Source organism: Leptonychotes weddellii, chromosome 8 (assembly GCF_054177405.1).
Source record: "Leptonychotes weddellii isolate Sample4059 chromosome 8, ASM5417740v2, whole genome shotgun sequence".
Lineage (NCBI taxonomy): Eukaryota > Metazoa > Chordata > Mammalia > Carnivora > Phocidae > Leptonychotes > Leptonychotes weddellii.
The window spans coordinates 76864457-76885199 of NC_138376.1; the positions used below are offsets into that span (position 1 = coordinate 76864457).

General features: G+C 35.9%; 1 protein-coding gene across 7 annotated transcripts in view; it reads left to right on the forward strand.

Annotated features, from left to right (window-relative positions):
* GRIK2 (glutamate ionotropic receptor kainate type subunit 2) overlaps nt 1–20743 on the forward strand; it is a 647288-nt gene that overhangs the window by 405858 nt on the left and 220687 nt on the right. For all 7 annotated transcript variants that reach the window (XM_081828716.1, XM_081828715.1, XM_081828720.1 and 4 more), the window contains exon 10: nt 10883–10996. In XM_081828716.1, the coding sequence (XP_081684842.1) occupies nt 10883–10996 (114 nt within the window). The remainder of the gene's footprint in view (nt 1–10882; nt 10997–20743) is intronic.

The window sequence follows — 20743 nt, forward strand, 5'->3', positions numbered from 1 at the left end:
ATCTTCTTGTTGTATATACCCTTTAAGAATGATATAGCATCCTTCTGTGTCTCTAACTACAGACTTTAGTTTAAAATCTAATTTGTCTGATATAAGAATTGCTACCCCAGCTTTCGTTTGAGGTCCACTGGCATGGAAGATGGATCTCCATCCCTTCACTTTCAGTCTGGATGTATGTTTAGGTTCAAAATGATTCTCTTGTAGACAGCATATGGATGGGTCCTGTCTTTTTATCCAATCTGCAGCCCTGTGCCATTTTATGGGAGCATTTAGACCACTCATGTTGAGAGTGATTATTGAAGGATATGAATTAATTGTTATCATGTTGCCTGTGAAGACGTTGTTTTTATAGATTGTCCCTGTAAATTTCTGTTGTAGATCACTCTTGGGGTCTTTCTCCTTTTATAGAACCCCCCTTAATATTTCTTGCAGGGCTGGCTTAGTGGTCACATATTCTTTCAGTTTCTGCCGGTCTTGGAAGCTCTGCATCTCTCCATCCATTCTAAATGACAGCCCTCTGGAAAAAGTATTCTTGGTTGCATGTTCTTCTCGTTTAGTACCCTGAATATATCTTGCCAGGCCTTTCTGGCTTGCCAGGTCTCTGTGGATAGGTCTGACATTATTCTGATGTTCCTCCCTCTGTACGTAAGGAATCTCTTCCCCCTAACTGCCCTTAAGATGGTTTCCTTGGTTCTAAGATTTGCGAGTTTTACTATTACATCCTGGGGCATTGGCCTGTTTTCTTTGATCTTGGGAAGGGTCCTCTCTGCCTCTAGGACTCGAATGTTTGTTTATTCCCCAGATTAGGGAAGTTCGCAGCTACAATTTGCTCAAATATATCTTCTAGTCCTCTCTCTCTCTCCACCCCCTCCAGGATTCCAATAATTCTGACGTTGGAACACTTCATGGTGTCACTTATTTCTCTGATTCTATTTTCATGGATTCTGAGTTGTTTTTCCCTGACCTCCTCTTTTCCCTTTTTATCTATTATACTGTCTTCCAGGTCGCTTATTCGTTCTTCTGCCTCAGTTACACTAGCTGTTAGATTATCTAGATTGGATTGGATCTCATTGATAGCATTTTTAAGTTCTGCCAATTCAGCTTTCATTTCTGCCCTTAGAGACTCTATGTTGCCATTAATTGATTTCTCCATTCTAGCCATTGTCTTCACAATTGCTAGCCTGAATTCCATCTCTGACATCTTGGGTATATATAGAGTCCAAATTATTGACCAGAACCCAAGCAAGATGCACCTGTTTTCTAGGGACCTTAGGGTTGCTGGCCTCTTGTTTTCCCAGCCTTCTTCTGGAGGAGGGGCCTGCCATGCTATTACTCAGGCAACCCTGTTTGGGGGGAGTTGCCCTGCCCCCTGTGGAGGGGGATGAGCTCAGTGGGAACCAGTTTTTTGGGGCTTTTGTTCTCTGGTGGCTTTCCCTGGCGGCTTTCTGCATCTCTTCCGAGAGTCAGAGCAGAAAAGACCATTTCCAACCCTCTGCCTCAGAGCAGAGAGACCGCAGTCTGTTCTTCAGTGACCTCTCCAGGCCACACTGTCTCCATTTCTGTCCATGCTGCTATAAACTGCAGCGTCCTGGGTTGTGCGTCCCTCCTCAGCGTTCCCAGTCCTGCCTCCAGGTCGGGGCACGTTTCTGCCCTTTGTGCTTCTAAAACCGCCAGCCGCTCCCAGTTCATACATGTGACCCCGCAGCTCTGTGTTTCCGCCCTGGGGGCTACCTTAAAGTCCTTTCTCCGCTGCTACCGGTCTGCGAGTCTGTGCCCCGTCCCCAGCACGCGAGGCTGTCGCTCACCGGCGGTGTAGGATCCCCATGGCCAGGCATCCTCCCGCTGCCGTTTATCCTCTGATATCTGCCTGCAGAATCAGGGCTCCCCGCTTTGTACCTCAAAACCAACCACCTGCAATATTCTGTTTGTAGAGATCCTGATCTTCTTACATCTCAGGCTAGTTTTGTGGGTGCTCATAGTGGTCTGGTAGATATCCAGCTCAGTTCTGGGGACCAGATGGAATAGGGTCCCCTACTCCTCTGCCATCTTTTCCCTGCTCCTATATTTTACTTTCAAGTGAAGCTTCATTTCAACTTTTGACATCATTTTTTTTCTGAATATTTACTGCCTGCATTTGGACCCACTTGTAGAAACTGGTGTCAGTAATGTATAGGCTTCTTACTAAAAACTCAAATATTTTTATAATGTATGGAGAGGGTGAGAATTAGTAGTGAAATCCTGCCTGCCTGAGTTCACAGGCATAGATGGTCCAGGATCAGAACATGTTTCAAATTGCTTTTTGAAAACCATTTTGTAGAACATACATATTTTTAGAACAAGTAATTTCTATAGAAGTCTTTGCTGTTGACCTTTCTCTAGTCTGTAGAATCCTGTACTCATTAACTCCCTAGGAAAGAGGTGTCAGGATTCAATTTACAGTCTTCAAAATTTATCTAAGTGTGAAAATCCACACTAGATAGGTGAGAACTATTTCTTTGATAGATTTCTAGATACCTGATGCATAACAGTTTTTAATCGTTCCCTCTTTGATGGCATTTGATACATATATTCTGGTCCCCATGATAACAATGACCCCCAACTTTCCCAGGAACTGAGATTTCTTTTGCTTCTCTGTAGGAAAGCAATGCTAATGGTGATGTTGACTAGTCAGAAATGTGTTGTTTGCTACTTAAAAGGCAAAAATGCATCCTAGTCCAGATCTGAGCCTGGTATTTTTCTTTGGAGATGTTAACCATTTAATTTGTCTTACTCTTATATAGAATTCATTATATGCCCTGTCTTACATTTGCACTGATATTTTTAGGTTGTGTGTCAGTATGTTTATAATTGTGATTTTGCTTAATAACTTTTAACCTTCATAATGATGAAATATTTAAGAAAACTCTTTACATATGATATTTATGTTTGGAAATCAGTAAATTTGAGAGCATACAATTTCTTATTTTGGCCCACCAGAGAATACCAAATATTGACTTTTTTTCTTTCAACTACTGAATTTGAATTAAACATGTATACTAAACATAATTTTTAAAGCATTTCTTTGATTTTAAAGTATTATCTGAACTACATTTTTAATCTTGGAAAAATGGTCCTTAATTAATTGAATGTTACCACATTTTTATATTTGAGAACAGTTAATGATTTAAATTTTATTTAAAAAATCAAAACTACCACCTGTCTCTCTTTCTTAATATTTAGGGTTGACTTTGCCCTAGACAAAAATAAAAATCATAAAGGTGAAAAATTTATGTTTGGATTATTCATCCTTTTCTGTTAGATGATTGTATACTTATTTATTGTCCTCATATTAACACTGTAGTTCTCAATGGTGAAATTCCAGATCCTGTGGAAATTGGTGGATAGCTGGTTTTAGGAAAGTAATTAACTGAGGGGTTCTCTGCATGGTCCTCATGGCCAAATTACTTAACATATGAAGGTAGCTCAGTTCCCAGGTAATTGTATTTTACTATGAATTCTTCCTATCAGGCAGCAGGTAGGCATTGCTATGAAATGGTTCATGTTTATCTCTGGGGCATTAGGTGTAAATTCCTTCTAAAGTGATCTGTTAATATGTGATCCAATGGCAATAAACAACTATTAATTATTATTAGACAGTACTTTTATTGGACAGTAATACAAATAACTATCTCTACTTTTCATTTAAAAATTCAACATTGGAAGGGGGAGGTAAGTGAAGAGAAAAAAGTTTCTAATTTGCCTGTAACACTTAGCAAAACAACTACAATGTTGAAAAAGTTCTGTTTTTACTATTATATATCACACCATATAGGCTTGAAACCTGACTTTGTAAATTATCTAGAAAGAATGGGTATACTAGTTAACAGAAAAATATACATTCCGCCAGTGTACATTTGATCAATTGGAGAGAATCCTCATCTCCCAAATATGAGTTAGCATTTAATATCAATACCTTCCTTGTGATTTCCATTTCTCAATACCTTCAAATAGTACTTCAAATAGTATCAGGGATGTCCTCTCTTCTAAAAGAAATGGTAAATACCCTTCAAATCGAAGTATACTTAATGTGTCATATGATTAGAGGCAACTAATTATTAGGAATATTTTTTTGAACACTTATGATGGAGACTCCACATTGTGCTAAGACTGCTTTAAACATAATATACAGAGTGGTTTCTTGTGATCGCCACACAGATCTTCTTTAGAAAAGTATCACTTAGGCTCTTTGCTCAAGACATATATATGCCACAATTACTTTATTCATACATTGATGGACACTTAGATTATTTTCTTATCTTGGGTATTATAAATAATGCTGCAGTGAACATGTGGGCATATATATCTTCTCAGGGTATATTTGTTGTTTTGTTTTTGGGTAAAAACCAGAAGTGAAATTGCTGGATGCTATGGTAGTTCTATTTTTAGTTTTTTGAGGAACCTCCATACTATTTTCCATAGTTGTTGCACCAATTTACATTCCCACCAGCAGTACACAAGGCTTCCCTTTTCTCCACATCCTTGCCAATACTTGTAATTTCTCATCTTTTTAATAACAGCCATTCTAACAGGTGTAAGATACCTCACTGTGGTTGTGACTTGCATATCGCTGGTGATTAATGATGTTGAGAATACTCTCATACTTGTTGGCATTTCTATATCTTCTTTAGAAAAAAGGACTATTCAGATTTTCTGCCCATTTTTATTTGGATTGTTTGTAGGACTTCTTTTTGCTGTTGAGTTGTATGAGTTCTTTATATATTTTGGATATTAACTCCTTATCAGATGTATGATTTCAAAATATTTTCTCTCAGTCAGTAGGTTGCCTTTTAATTTTATTGATGGTTTCCTTGGCTGTGCAGAAGTTTTTTAGTATGATGTATTCTCATTTATTAATTTTACTTCTGTTGCTTTTGTTTTTGGCATCAGATTAAAAAAAAATCATCACCAAGACCTATGTCAAGGATCTTACTGCCTGTTTTCTTCTTGGAGTTTTAAGGTTTCAGGTCTTATATTCAAGCCTTTAATCCATTTTGAGTTAATTTGTGTGTAGGGAGTAAGATAGTGGTTCCGTTTCATTCTCTTGCATGTGGCTGTCCAGTTCTTATTGAAGAGACTGTACTTTCCCCATTGTGTATTCTTGGCCCCTTTGTCGTAAATTACTTGGCCATATATATGTGGACTTATTTCTGGACTCTATTCTGTTCCATTGAGCCATGTGTATGTTTTTATGCCAATACCATACTGTTTTAATTATTATAGCTTTGTAGTATAGTTTGAATTCAGGGAGTGTGATGCCTCCAGCTTTGTTCCTTTTTCTCAAGATTGCTTTGGCTTGTGTGTGTGTGTGTGTGTGTGTGTGTGTGTGGTTCCATATAAATTATAGGGTTATGTGTTCTATTTCTTTGCAAAATGTCATTGGAATTGTGATAGGCATTGCATTGAATTTGTTAATAGCTTTGTGTAGTAGGGACATTTTAACAATATTGATTCTTCTAATCCATGGTCATGGAATATCTTTCATTTATTTGTGTTTTCTTCAATTTCTTTCATTAATGCCTTGTAGGTTTTTTTGGGGGGGGGTTGAGTATACTTGATGTACAGTGTTACAATAGTTTCAGGTGTACAACATAGTGATTCGACTTCTGTATACATTATGCTATGCTCACCATAAATGTAGCTACCATCTGTCATCATACAACACTATTACAATATCATTGATTATATTCTCTATGCTGTGCCTTTTATATCCACGACTTACTCATTCTATAACTGGACGCCTGTATCTTCCAGTCCCCTTCACCCATTTTGCTACCACTCTACCCCATCTCCCTCTGGCAACCACCAGTTTGTTCTCTGTCTTTATAGGTCTGATTCTGCTTTTTGCTTCTTTATTCATTTATTTTGTTTTTAAGATTCCACATGTGAGTGAAATCATATGGTATTTGTCTTTTTCAGTCTAACTTATTTCACTTAGCATAATACCCTCTAGGTCCATCCATGTTGTTGCAAATGGCAAGATATCTTTTTTTATGGCTGTGTAATATTATGTGTGTATCTATCTATCTATCTATCTATCTATCTATCTATCATCTATCACCTATCACACTTCCTTATCCATTCATCTATTCTTGGATACTTAGGTTGTTTCCATATTTTGGCTATTGTAAATAATGCTGTAATAAACATAGGGGTGCATATATCTTTTTGAATTAGTGTTTTCATTTTCTTTAGGTAAATACCAAGTAGTGGAATTATTGCATCATATGGTATTTCTATTTTTAATTTTTTGAGGAGCCTCCATACTGTTTTCCACGTGGCTGTACCAATTTACATTCCTACCAAGAGTTCACAAGAGTTCCTTTTCCTCCACATCCTTGCCAACACCTATTATTTCTTATTTTTTTGATTTTAGCCATTCTGACAGGTGTAAGGTGATATCTCATTGTAGCTATGATTTTCATTTCCCTGATGATGAGTGCTGTTGAGCATGTCTTCATGTGTCTGTTGGTCATCTGTATGCCTTCTTTGGAGAAATGTCTGTTCATGTCTTCTTTTTTAAATTGGATTGCTTGGGGTTTTTTTGATGTTGAGTTGTATAAGTTTCTTTATTCATTTTAGATATTAACCCCTTATTGGATATATCACTTGCAAATATATTCTTCCATCCAGTAGGTTTATTTTTTATTTTGCTGATGATTTTTTTCATGCAAAAATTTTTTATTATGATGTAGTCCCAATAGTTTATTTTTTTCTTTTGTGTCCCTTACTTTGGAGAGGTATCTAGAAATATATTGTTACAGCTGATGTCAGAGAAATTGCTGCCTGTGTTCTCTTCTAGGATTTTTATGGTTTCAAGTCTCACATTTAGGTCTTTAATCTATTTTGAGTTTATTTTTGGGCATAGTGTTAGAAAGTGGTCTAGTTTCATTCTTTGGCATGTAGCTGTCCAGTTTTCCCAGCACCATTTATTAAAGAGACTGTCTTTTCCTCATTGTGTATTCTTGCCTTCTTTGTCATAGATTAATTGACCATATAAACATGGGTTTATTTCTGGGCTCTCTATTCTATTTCATCGATCTATGTGTCTGTTTTTGTGCTATGTCTTATAATTTTCAATGTACAGATCTTTCACCTCCGTGGTTAAATTTATTCCTGGTTATTTTATTCTTTTTGATGCAATTGTAAGTGGGATTTTTAAAAATTTCTCTTTCTGGTGGTTTGTTATTAGTGTACAAAAACATAATACATTTTTATATATTGATTTTGTATCCTGAAACTTTACTAAATTTGTTTATTGGTTTAACAGTTTTTTGGTGGAGTCTTTAGAATTTTCTATATATAATATCATGTCATTTGCAAATAGTGAGAGTTTTACTTCTTCCTTTCCAATTCAGATTATTTTTTTTTCCTACCTAATTCCATGATGAGGACTTCCAATACAGTGTTAAATAAAAGTGACAAGAATGGGCATCCTTGTTTTGTTCCTCATCCTAGAGGAAAGACTTTTAGCTTTTCAGCATTTAGTATAACATTACATATAAGCGTGTCATATATGACCTTTTTTTATATTGAGATACATTCCCTTTATACCACTTTGTTGAGAGTTATCACTCTACTTAAAACATCTCTGTGAAGTCAAGAGTGCTTAGATATCTTTATTCCATTTTAGAGCTGAAAAAAGTACTGTAAAATTTGATTAAATCATTTAATGAGAAAATTATGGTTCTGAAAATAGGTTAAAAGAAAAAAGATCATCTTGACTTAGCTTATGGTTCTTGTGATTAAAACAAAACAAATCAAAAGACCCACTGGTGACAATTCCCTCAATCACTAAAAAGTTTTGAATTATACATTTCCTGTAAACTTAAAATCTAGGGATCATACAAAATGTTTTTATTTAAAATTTCATGTCACTGAAATTTCTGAAACTTATAATATTCTGTTCAGAAACCTAGACTTATAAAAGGGGATGTTTAATATCTATGATTATAGGAAATTATTGATTCATATACTATGAACCAGAACCCCTGCATCCAAATAGTACTAGAAAAGCAAGTGACAGAGAATGAAACTAGATAAATATATTTAGATGAGTGGACATCTAGCTAAATTATTTTTTATAAAAGTAATCTTGGAGGATCATGGTAAGTGAAATTGGCAATATTTTATATTAGTGATTTGGGTAGAAAGTTAAAAAACTAATTGATCAAGCTTGAGGATGTCATTAGGCCAGACGACAGTGGGCAAATGATGTTTGCCAATGCTTTAGCTGGTAGAATTATACGTTTGAAAAAATCTAGCTATTTAGCTAATGGTGAAAAAAAAAAAAGAAAATCTGAAGGGACAAACGTGTAATAAGTATTAATTATAGACCAGGGGCAGAAAAGTGGCAGTCCAGTGCAAAATCCGATCTGCAGATGTGTCTTGTTTAGCCAACAGAGTGTTTTTTTAATGATTTTGAATTTGAAACACTTCAAGCAGGTCAGCAGGCATTCTGGGTTTTACAATATCCTTTCTGTCCTTCCCCATCCAGGTTCCTAATGAGGCCTCTATTAGCTCTAGTGATGCCTTATTAAGAACTTGAAAAAATCACCTGCTCTGGGAGCATGCAGCCCCAAGGTACACAGCTGTGAGAAGAGGAGGGTCTGGATTGTGGCTATTACTTGCTATTTTGCCTTGAGATTTTGTAAAATTTAGAAACTGCATACCTTTGCCTGGAAATTCTTACTACTGGCTTATGCCCTTTTTCTTCACACATGGATGTTACCTCTCTGGCCCCCTAAGGCCTTTCATTATTGACCCTAAATTACAATTAGACTCCATCTTTATGACATCATGGTCCTCATAGTCTAAAGTAAATAAATTTAATTGACCAGTAAATAATTTACTTTGGAGAGAATGTTGAAATCAGTATTTTTTTCTCACTGTATTATCTGACTTTTTCCTATATTGACACAAACAGCAGGAATATATAGTTTTTAATGGCAGGAGGAAAATTAACTCAATATAAGAAATTATGGTAAGAGATTTATTTTATTTTATTTTTTATTTTTTTAAAAATATTTTATTTATTTATTTGAGAGAGAGAAAGAGAGAGAGAGAGCACTCATGAGCAGGGAGGAGGGGCAGAGGGAGAAGGAGAGGCAGACTCCGCACTGAGCAGGGAGCTTGACCGCAGGGTTCGATCCTAGGACTCTGAGATCATGACCTGAACCGAAGTCACATGCTTAACCGACTGAGCCACCCAGGCACCCCAGGAGGTTTTTTTAAGACATCACTAAAAAAACATTATATGGAATCCCTGATATAGTTAATGCACTTTTTTTTTTAGATTTCATTTATTTATTTGAGAGAAAGAGCGAGAATGAGAGGGGAGACAGTCAGAGGGAGAAGCAGACTCCCTGCCGAGCAGGGAGCCCGATGTGGGACTCGATCCTAGGACTCCAGGATCATGACCTGAGCTGAAGGCAGTTGCTTAACCAACTGAACCACCCAGGTGCCCCTAGTTAATGCATTTTTCGAAAAAAATATACTTGGGTTTGCACTTAACATACAACTATTAGAATGGCATATCTATTCTTATGAAGTACAGAAATTACTAATGTTTCTATATTTGTGTTTCTCCAATTAGAGGGAGATAGACATCTTAATAGGTTACTAAGAAAACTATGGAAATGAAGAAAAAGGATCAAAAGTAAATGTGATGAAATATAAAAAAAATAAAAATAAAAAGGATCATAATATTTAATTGGATAAGGTTACGCTGATTAGACCTTTGTTAGCATAGGTAACTTTGTTGTTTAGGTAGACCAGGGTAAATATTACCTGCTAAATCAATGTCACTTTAAAATTATTTAATTTAGATATGAAGCTTTATTTTAAAGATAAACTGATAATTGATAGTTTTCCTTTCCTTTGAATAAGCATATTGGGTAATTGGCTAGAGGGATATGGAAAGCAAAGTTTATTATCCATGACTCCTAGGTTTGAGAGGGTGGAGAAAAGAACTACTGACTTGAATCTTCTTTTGCCTCTGTTCTTCTTCAGTGCTGACCATCATTATATGGCAGGGTGATGGTGCCGGAGTACATAAACCACCCAGCGTATGCATTCAGTGGCATCCTATGCTTATATATGTCCCCCAGAGGTGTGCTGGTATCATCCCATAGGCTGTATTCAGGGGGGTATAAAACATTTGAACACTGAGAATATATGGCCTAATTATCGGAGAGTTTTAGTTAAATTAAAGTACATATTAAATAGCAAACAGGTAGAAGTATTAGAATAGGTTGCTCAGATGAGATTGTGTTGTAATGTTTCCTTGGAGTATTTTGAATGCTCAAAGGTGTATTTGTAAAAGCTCCAAAGGTAATTCTGGGTATGATTTTGCCCTATCAGAGGTCATGCAAAAAACCAATCAATGCCGCTCTTAAGTTTGCCTTCACCTATTAATTTATCCTGGATCTCCAGGGTTTGCTCTGTCTTTTAGCTTTGTCTATATAACATGGCATGTTATCTTTGTAATCAGAGGATGAGGTAGATCCATTACAGCAAAAGATATGCACTATTAATGAGTTTCTAGCCAGCTATCAAGGTATCATCAAATGTGGTTTATCTTGGTGAATGAAAGTGTGAATGGAAAATTAAGCTCCCATACTGACTGTAGAGATCCTGTGGATCATTTTGTTCTTTAATGTCACACTTCACTGGACACACTTCACAGAGCAGTGAATCATGCTTAAAACAAGCAGCCTTTACTTTAACGACAGCAGATAATGCAGCAGAGGTGAATAATAAGTGTTAGCCGTCTTAACCTTCTCTTGCAGTACTTTCTCCCAGGTGCCTGATGGACAATTTACAAAGTCCATATGCTATTTTATAGATTGGAACTTGGGATCCAGCCAGTGGCCTGAATATGACAGAAAGTCAAAAGGGAAAGCCAACCAACATCACAGATTCCTTATCTAATCGTTCTTTGATCGTTACCACCATTTTGGTAAGTATTTGCTTTTCCATTTTTTTCAGATAAATGTAGATAAACATGGAAGTGGATTAAAAAGGACATTATAATTTGAACAGGGAAGAACATAATGTAATGTATTTTGCAGTTATTTAGCAATTACTGTATAACAGAGGAGTCAAGGTTAATTTAGCCACAATTTTATTATGTTAGTCTTCAATGATGTAACTTATATTAATGTTTGGGCTGTTTATGTTGATTAATAATACAGCTTTATGTATTACTAGAAATCATTACATTTCTGCAAAATTAGGTACCATTGAAGAATTTTCAATGTTAAGATTTGAAAATGTATTGACTTGCAGATGTATAAATAAGTTATGTGAGGGACTGCATGTGAACTTTACTTCTGCTTTCATCTCCTGCAAATATATGTTAGAGGGCATGTCATTTATTTTTCAGGATTTTCTTCTATTATCATTATATTTCAACCTTGCTTTCAATTGTTTTCATTGTGGAAAATCACTTTTGGTTTATTTATCTCTCTAATAAAATTAAATATGACAAGTACTTTTTTAAGCCAGAAAAATTTTCACCAGTAACAGACTTAATACCGATGCACTGGGTATTTTTACACCTTTTATAATTATATATCTTAAGTAGATCACACAGTAATATTTACCTATTCCTACAATGCCATTTGAAATGGGAATTTTAATTTTAGAATAATCAAGGAGCTCTTCTGTTATTAAGTCAGTACTTTCTACCTACAGAATAAGCTTATCAATGCTAGTTCTTGTGTCTTCCCAGGTAGTCAATAAGAATGTGAGATTAATGTTCAGAACAAACCACCACACACTTTTAGCATTTGTATAATTTCTAAATTTGATTTATGGTGACAAATCAAGCCAGGAGGAATTCATAATCTTGTCCTTTTATTAACAATGAGGGATGTCAGATCTCTAGGCATGTCAAAATAAAATAACTTGGGTTAAAAACTCTTGATAATGAAGCAAAGCTGGTAATCATGAAATGACAGTGATGGACGTTCATGAGTTTTTTTAATCACTCCCTTGCTGAGAACCTCAGTGAATACTTGCTCCCTATCCATCATATCCAAACTTCCTAAGTTCTCTTTATATCTCCCTCTGTTTTCAAAGGTACTCTCATACCCACCAATTTACTGGCCTTGTTCTTCAGTTGAAATGCTTCCACAAGATGCTAATACATCTCTTTTCTGCCTGTATGTCCTGGACCACATTTCCTCCTGCTAGGACTATTGCAGTAACCATGTAACCATTCTTACTGCTGACAGCCTTCTCCCTCTACAATGCACCCCACTCTTCATTATAATAATCTGTCATTTTCCTGTTACCCTCCTTATAAGTCTATAGTGAATCACTATTGACCATTAAAAAGTGACCCAAATTTTAACCCCAATGTTCAAGACCTTCTATAATTTTGTCTTCTCCCACCTTTCCTTCATCATTTCCTATTGTTCCCTTTCAGTTAACCTACTCCCGTGATTGTGTTAGCCCTGTTCCTTTTGTCTGTAATATGTTTCTCTCCATTTCTGAGATATTTTTGTACTTGTCAGTATTTTATATTATCTAGAATTAATATTACACTATTCTTTGCTTATTTCATGTGTGCAATATTTCTCCAAACATCACTGAATATTTCTTTGAGGCATAGACTCTGACTATGTCTCCTATTTTTACATCATATGTGTCTCTACAATGCTCATAATGAGCGCTATATTAAGAGATATCTGTAGTCTTCAGCAGTTTGCACTTCTTTTGGTGTTCTCCTTGATCCAGCCAAACTCCCAGATACATCACTTATCTTATGGCTCCAAAACTTTGCTCAGTTCTTTACATTTCCCTGTGAGAATCCTATTCATCCTTCCAGACTCATGTCAAATGACAACCACTCCATGAAACTATCTGATCTCTCCATTAAGTTGTGTGTATGTCGTTGGGGGGTGTGTGGGGTTGGGGGATGTATACTTTATGTATCATAATACCCTATTATGGCACTTACTAGGCACTGTTTTTTTTATCTTAAAAATATGTATATATCTGTATGTCCATTTGACATGAATCTATATAAGGCCAATGATCGAATTTTATACTCTTATGATATTTTAATGTTAGAGAAAAGTGCCCTATGCATAGCAAGCACTCAAATATTTGTCAAATTAAATTAAATAAACAGTATTTAATTAAATGGAAAATTAGAAGAAGTAAGCAACTTTTGAATGATTATACTTAAATATTTTTCATCTATGAAGGTTAATGCAAACTTCTTGTCCAAACAAAGCAGATGATTAAGACTATCCATATAATTTCTCAATCTTAATTACTTAGGGTTGTTTTATAAGAAGTATTCAGGTATTTTTCTCAATCATGAACAATTTTGTGTCTATTGATAAGCAAGTGGTATTTAACCTTAGTTTCATATTAAAGACAGGCATAAAGTTTTTAAAAACGTATTTGTACCCAAAACACATTTCATACCTTTTGAAACAGTATTTCTGAGCTTTGGACTTTGGAAATCTTCATTTTTTAAAAAAATTCCACAGGTAATTCTGATCTATAACAATGATTGAGAACAACTGCTCAGATCATTACTCTGTGTAACTAAGATGTAAGATCGACTGTGGAGCAATACACTAAGCTTACATTTTGAAAGAGACGTTATTTCTATTTTATTTTATTTTATTTTTTGTTTTTTAAAGATTTTATTTATTTATTTGACAGAGAGAGACACAGCGAGAGAGGGAACACAAGCAGGGGGAGTGGGAGAGGGAGAAGCAGGCTTCCCGCGGAGCAGGGAGCCCGATGTACGGCTCAATCCCAGGACCCTGGGATCATGATCTGAGCCGAAGGCAGACGCTTAACGAGTGAGCCACCCAGGAACCCTGAAGTTATTTCTATTTCATTTTTAATTTTTTAATTTTTATTTTTTTTAAAGATTTTATTTATTTATTTGACAGAGAAAAACACAGCGAGAGAGGGAACACAAACGGGGAGTGGGAGAGGGAGAAGCAGACTCCCTGCCGAGCAGGGAGCCCGATGCGGGACTCGATCCCGGGACTCCAGGATCATGACCTGAGCCGAAGGCAGTCGCTTAACCAACTGAGCCACCCAGGCGCCCAGTTATTTCTATTTTAGAGTATGTCCCTCTGTTGGTCTTTAAGTGATTCTCATATTTATTAAAAGGAAAGTCACTTTGTTTTTATATCACTTAGTGAAAAAATTCTTGTTCTGGATACTCTGATTACAAAATATCCACAATCGAGAAAAGAACAGATTTTAAGAGATTAGTTACTTTACTTAGTAAGCATTATACTTGATGTAATTTACTGATGTTTAATTTATATTTTATAAGGAGGTTATGATAATTTGATTTATGTTTGGTTATTTTGTTCTTTTTTCTCTTGGAAAAATCTCCGAGGGGATTCTGGATGTGTTGTGAATAATGATATCTCCACAAAGAGAAGTTGTGGAGATACCAAAGAGAAGTTCACTTATGCTTCTTTTTCAATATATTTATTGTGTGTCTTAAGAAAAAACAGTAAAGTATTCTAGGATTTGGCATTATCAGTGTGCTAATCATAATCAGTTCCATTTCTCTTGAATTTATTTTTATTCATTCTTTTATTTAACAAATATGTATTGAAAGATGATGACATGCTAAAAGCCTTTGTTTGATGAACAAAATAGACATGGTGTCTGCCCTCAGGGAGCTTAGAAAATGGTAAGGATTCATAGGGAGGATTTCACACACATTTACATACACACACATGCACACCAAACCTTTTGATTAGGATATAAGGAAAAGATAATGGGTTAATGCCATTTACAGGATAATCCTGAGTTATACTGGGAGTCAGGAGTGAAAGGACTAATCGGGTAGGCCTCCCTGTAGAGGAGTAGATAGCAGATACCTGAAGTTTGAGAAGGAATTAGCAAGGTAAAGAAAGAGAAGAAGAATGTTCTTGGCAGAGAGAATAGGATATTCAAGGACCCTAAAGCAAGAAGGATCTTCAAAAATTTGCAAAATGCAAAGAAGACTAGGATGGCTGGGGCTGGTGCCTTGGTCAGCTTCTCAGCTTTATAGAATAAGATCACATAGTCCATTACAAAAAAAAAAAATAGCAGACATTTATTTAATGCCTGCTACGTGCTAGACCCTGTTCAAAGCACTACTCATGTATTTATTTGGTATTGTCACAATAACCTTTTGAGGTAGACACCATTATTAATATTATGACAATTGATATAGCTAATGTCCTGATTGCCTAAATAGCCTACTCATGGGCACACAGCTAAAATGTAGAGTAGTGTGATTTCAACCCATGTGTTTAGCCAACTTGAACAACGAATACTATGAAATGAAGTCTAGCAACTATAGTTTATGACCAAAATAACATCTTGATTGAGAATTGTTCCCCTAAAGCAACACTTCTTATCCAGAAATTCCACATATGCTAGAGCACTGTATTACTATCATGGGTGTATCCTCAAACATCTAGACATTCCCCTCTGTAGAGGCCAAGATTAGACTATGCTTGGTTGGATATTTTGCCCCTCTTATTTCTCTCCTCTTTTAATGTAGCACTCAGTTTTCTTTCAGCCTCTTTAAACCATAATTTCACATTTTTCTGGACAATCTGGACACCTTATTTTTTCTCTTTAGAACTGAGATTAAGCAACTTATTTATAAATATCTTTTACTCCCCCTCAACAACAAAACCTATGCCCAATACCTTGTATGGGTGTAGTATATGGTTATATCATGGAATAATTCATTTTAGAAAGCTTGAAACATTTAAAAAAATGTTCATTATTTTTTAAAATCTTGAATGAAGATTTATGATATCATATAATTTGGAAATTTATATAACTTTACCTGCAGTTCTGGACCTAAAGCTTCAGTCTACTCATGTCTTCTTTTTTTTTTTTTTTGAGATTTAATTTATTTATTTATTTGAGAGAGAGAGCATGAGCTGGGGCGGGGGGGGGGCGTGGGAGGAGAGGGGCAGAGGCAGAAAGAGAAGCAGACTCCCCGCTGAGCAGGGAGCCTGACATGGGGCTTGATCCCAGGACCCTGAGATCATGACCTGAGCCTAAGGCAGATGCTTAATGACTGAGCTACCCAGGCACCCCTCATGTCCTCTCCTTAATATACTTCATATTATCTCTCTGATCTTCAAATTTCAAGTTCAGTTGCTATTAAAATTCCCTTGCTTAACTAAGGAAAGAGCCAGGATGTCCATCAACAGATGAATGGATAAAGAAGATATATATATATATACACACAATGGTATATATATGCAATGGAATATTATGCAGCCATCAAAAAAATACAAACTCTTGCCATTTGCAACAACGTGGATAGAACTAGAGGGCATTATGCTAAGCGAAATAAGTCAGAGAAAGACAAGTATCATATGATTTCACTGATATGAGGAATTCTTAATCTCAGGAAACAAACTGAGGATTGCTGGAGTGATGGGGGGTGGGATGGATGGGGTAGCTGGGTGATAGACGTTGGGGAGGATATGTGCTATGGTGAGAGCTGTGAATTGTGTAAGACTGTTGAATCACAGACCTGTACCTCTGAAACAAATATAACATACATTATATGTTAAAAAAAAAAGAAGATAGTAGGAAGGGAAAAATGAAGGGGGGAAATCAGAAGGGGAAACGAACCATGAGAGACTATGGACTCTGAGAAACAAATGGAGGGTTCTAGAGGGGATGGGGTGGGGGGATGGGTTAGCCTGGTGATGGGTATTAAAGAGGGCACATATTTCATGGAGCACTGGGTGTTATACGCAAACAATGAATCATGGAACACTACATCAAAAACTAATGATGTAATGTATGGTGACTAACATAACATAATAAAATACTATTAAAAAAAAAAACACTCAATGTAGACTGTTACTTTTCCAAGAAAAAAAAAAAATTCCCTTGCTTTTTATGTTTGTTGTTATTAATGGATCTAAAAATTTAATCTTTTTATTTATGAGGATTTTATTTATTTCATAGCAACATTAAAATATAAATTCCTAATCACCAAAAATAATAACAAAAATACTCATTGTGAACAAGACAGAGAGTGCTCTTACTTACTTTTTGAGATTATTTATTTATTTATTTATTTATTTTTACATAGAGTGCTTTTAAAGAATAGTATGTGTTCTTATCTTCAGTTTATAATCTTATTTTGTTGTCCTTACTGTTATGGATCCACTAGCTGGGGCAGTATCAGGTGACTGAGTATTTAAGTTCAGATAGGGAATGCCTGTTTTCCCTCCGAGTTCTTGGTTTGCAGCAGATTTTTTCAGGCCTATCTAAATATGTTGAGTGCTTCCCACTGTGCTGCTCCTGTATAATAATTGATTTTTGTCCATCAAAAGATTACTAACACTTAAATGCCACTGTACATGTTCTTTCCCTTTGTGGCTAGTAGCACTTCAGTGTACAAATGACTATGAATTTGGTTATTTTTTTAGAAAACTCACTTATTCTTATGGAAGTTCTTTCTTCCTGGTTGCTCAATGAATTTAAAAAAATGTGCTTGCATCTGCAACTTAGTCTTTTTTTTTTTTTTTTTTAATGTTCCCAGCACTTCCTGGAGGGTTATATAGTTCAGTATCCAGTTTACTTGCTTAGGCTTGTAAAGCTTTATTGTTGCAGCCCACAGATACAGAGGCTTATCTGGGAGCAAGCTTCCAAGGACAATGGGAAGGTTTCACGGTACAAAAGATGAAGTGACCGAATCATCTCCTAAATGGTTCTGCAGGTTCTTCTATAATATCAACAAAAGCAGATTTCTAGGGCTTCAAATCTGCCACTGCAATACATTTTCCCTTCGATTCTTCTCTTTCCATTGTTACAGAAGGACTGTCAAGCACGTAGTTCTTCTTTAAGTTGCTAGCATCCGGGCTTGGAAACCCAGACACTGCAGCTTCACAGATAAAAAGATTTTCATTCTTAGCAACCCCTCCACCATTTCTAAGCAGTTTTAAACATGTATTGTGGAGATAATAAGATCAAAATAATTTAAGAAAGATATAGTAAATATCCACACTCAAGTACTACTTAAATGTTAACGTCTGAGATGAGAGTGCTTCATTCAAACTCAGACTCCTCTGACCCGACTCCTGCAACTGGCTTGTTCAAAGGCAACCAAACCTTTTCTCACTGTATTTTTTCTTCTGTTTCAGGGATCCTGCTGGCATTACATTTCTCTCTCTCATTCATTCTTGCTTTAACAGCTCAATGTATTTTATTTCAAATCACTATTAATATTCTCTTAGACCTCCAGATCAGCTAGATAAACTTATAAGACTACTGGTGGTGGTAACGTAGAGAAAGAAAGTTGTGTTTTAATGTGAAATTAGGCATAACTTTTTTAAGACTTTATTTTAAAGTAAACAACCAATGTGGGGTTCGAACTCACAGCCCTGAGATCAAGAGTTGCATGCTCTACCAATTGAGCCGGCCAGGCACCCCAAGGCATAATGTTGAAAACCTAGGGTCTTAGTCTTTAAAGGTTTTATAAAGGATCAGCATCTCCTTTTTTAAACCACATAATATCTGATACACACACACACATGCTTCTTTCATCCTTCTTTTTAAATCTACTTTACAGATGCCACCATAATAAAGATCCTTAAGTATTTTTATTTTGCTCTATTCTTTTTCATTACCAACAGTATTGTCAATACTGTAATTTTGTTGAAGCTTATTTTACTATGAACAGTGTATTAAGTTTGGTATGGAAGAATGAATAAAGAAATCTGAAACTCTGGTTCAGCTTAACTACAGCAAGCTACATGGAAATGCAATATTTTTGCTCTAGTTTTCCCATTGTCAAAGCTCCTGTCATGATAGAACCATGTAAAATTATACAATCTCAATTTTAGCTGCCGCTTTGATCTGAGTGAATGTCCAATATCAAACTCAACGTGCATCAAACCTCCTTCTTCAATTCAGGCCTTACCATACCTCTTCCTCCTCTATTTCCAAACTCTATTTATGTGTCCAGTACTTTTCTCTTCACTCAAACCAAGGATTTGTTTCTCAGATACCTCAGTCTCTTTAAACCCCATATTCACAATTTAGATATCAATAATAATAATAATAAAAAGATGGATTATTCTAAGATAATTTAACAAAAGAAGTGAGTCAAGGAACAATTTGAACTAGTGAGATATGGTGTGTTCATGGGTACTATGGAATGGGAGATTTTAGAGTCTGATCTGAGAGACATAGTACCTGTGGGGAAGAGGACGAGATGACAACATTGAAAACTCAAGTATGAGATTTATTGGGGGTGGATTACATGAGGGGCGAAACAATTGAGGAATGTGGATGAGGACTTCTGGTTAAAGCTAAGGGATGGGCATTAGCCTTGTCACAGAGCATAAGGGTGTTGGGAAGGAAGATAGTGAGCTCTATTTAGTCATCTATGAATGGAAATGTTGGCAATAAATTTTGTGTAGTCAAACCTTGATTATTCATGTGAGGAGCTAATAAATTAGATTCAGAAATGAGATGCAGTTTAGAGATTAGCTAATAGGTACAGTCTCCTTTCCCATCAAACCTTTTACTGGAAGAGCAGCGAAATGGCATATCTGAGTGATTTGAGCTTGAGGTTTTCTTTTTTTTATTTTTCCTTTTCCTCTTTCTTCTTTCACTTAGGAATTAAGCTAATGAAATATTTAAAGGCCAAAATACAAATACCAGTAGAAAGACAGTAACAGCCAAAATCTCCAATCTAAACTGATAATTCAGTCAAGTGACAGAATTAAGTGGCAGATCAAGTATTTACTAAAATATGAGTGATAATCACTAACCCAAATCCTCCCTTAAACACTTATTGCTCTGACATCAGTATCTTTCCTGAAATATTGGTGAACAGCACAATGAACAAAACTCTAACCCTTTCCTTAAAAGTTAACTTCAACATATTACCCAGTTATTATTTCTATAAGATTCGCTACAATTTCAAATAATTATATGTTACATTTCAGGGAGAAAGATGTCCTTTCACCTTCCCAAATCCCAGCAGATTTTCTGTAGATATTGAGTAAAAACAAAAACTCTTCTTGGAACAATAATTATGGCCAATAAAGACTTAGATTTTTTTTTGTACATTATGTAAATTCTTTGTAGTTACATGTCTGAAAGTAGGTAAACACAGTTGGCTGCAACTGAGAATGTGGTGATTATGCCTCTGCAGTAGTGTCCTAAAGGATCTGTGTGTGTGTGAATCAGGAATTCAAAAAAATGTCTTTGCTTAATAATCTTGCACAGCAAAATCAAAGAAAGGAAATGAAACTTCGTCGATTGCCTCAGAATGCACTTAAATTCTGAAAAAAAAAGTAAAAGGTAAATAATAAACATGTGTATTAAAACGGGGCACCTGGGAGGCTCAGATGGTTAAGCGTCTGCCTTTGGCTCAGGTCATGATCTCAGGGTGCTGGGATCGAGCCCCACATCCGGCTCCTTGCTCGGTGGAGAGCCTGCTTCTCCCTCTCCCTCTGCCTCTCCCCCTGTTCATGCACTCTCTCTCTCTCTCTCTGTATCTCTGTGTCTCAAATGAATAAAAAAAAAGTTATTAAGGTGGAACTGGAGGGTATTATGCTGAGCGAAATAAGTCAATCAGAGAAAGACATGTATCATATGATCTCACTGATATGAGGAATTCTTAATCTCAGGAAACAAACTGAGGGTTGCTGGAGTGGGGGGAGGGGTGGGA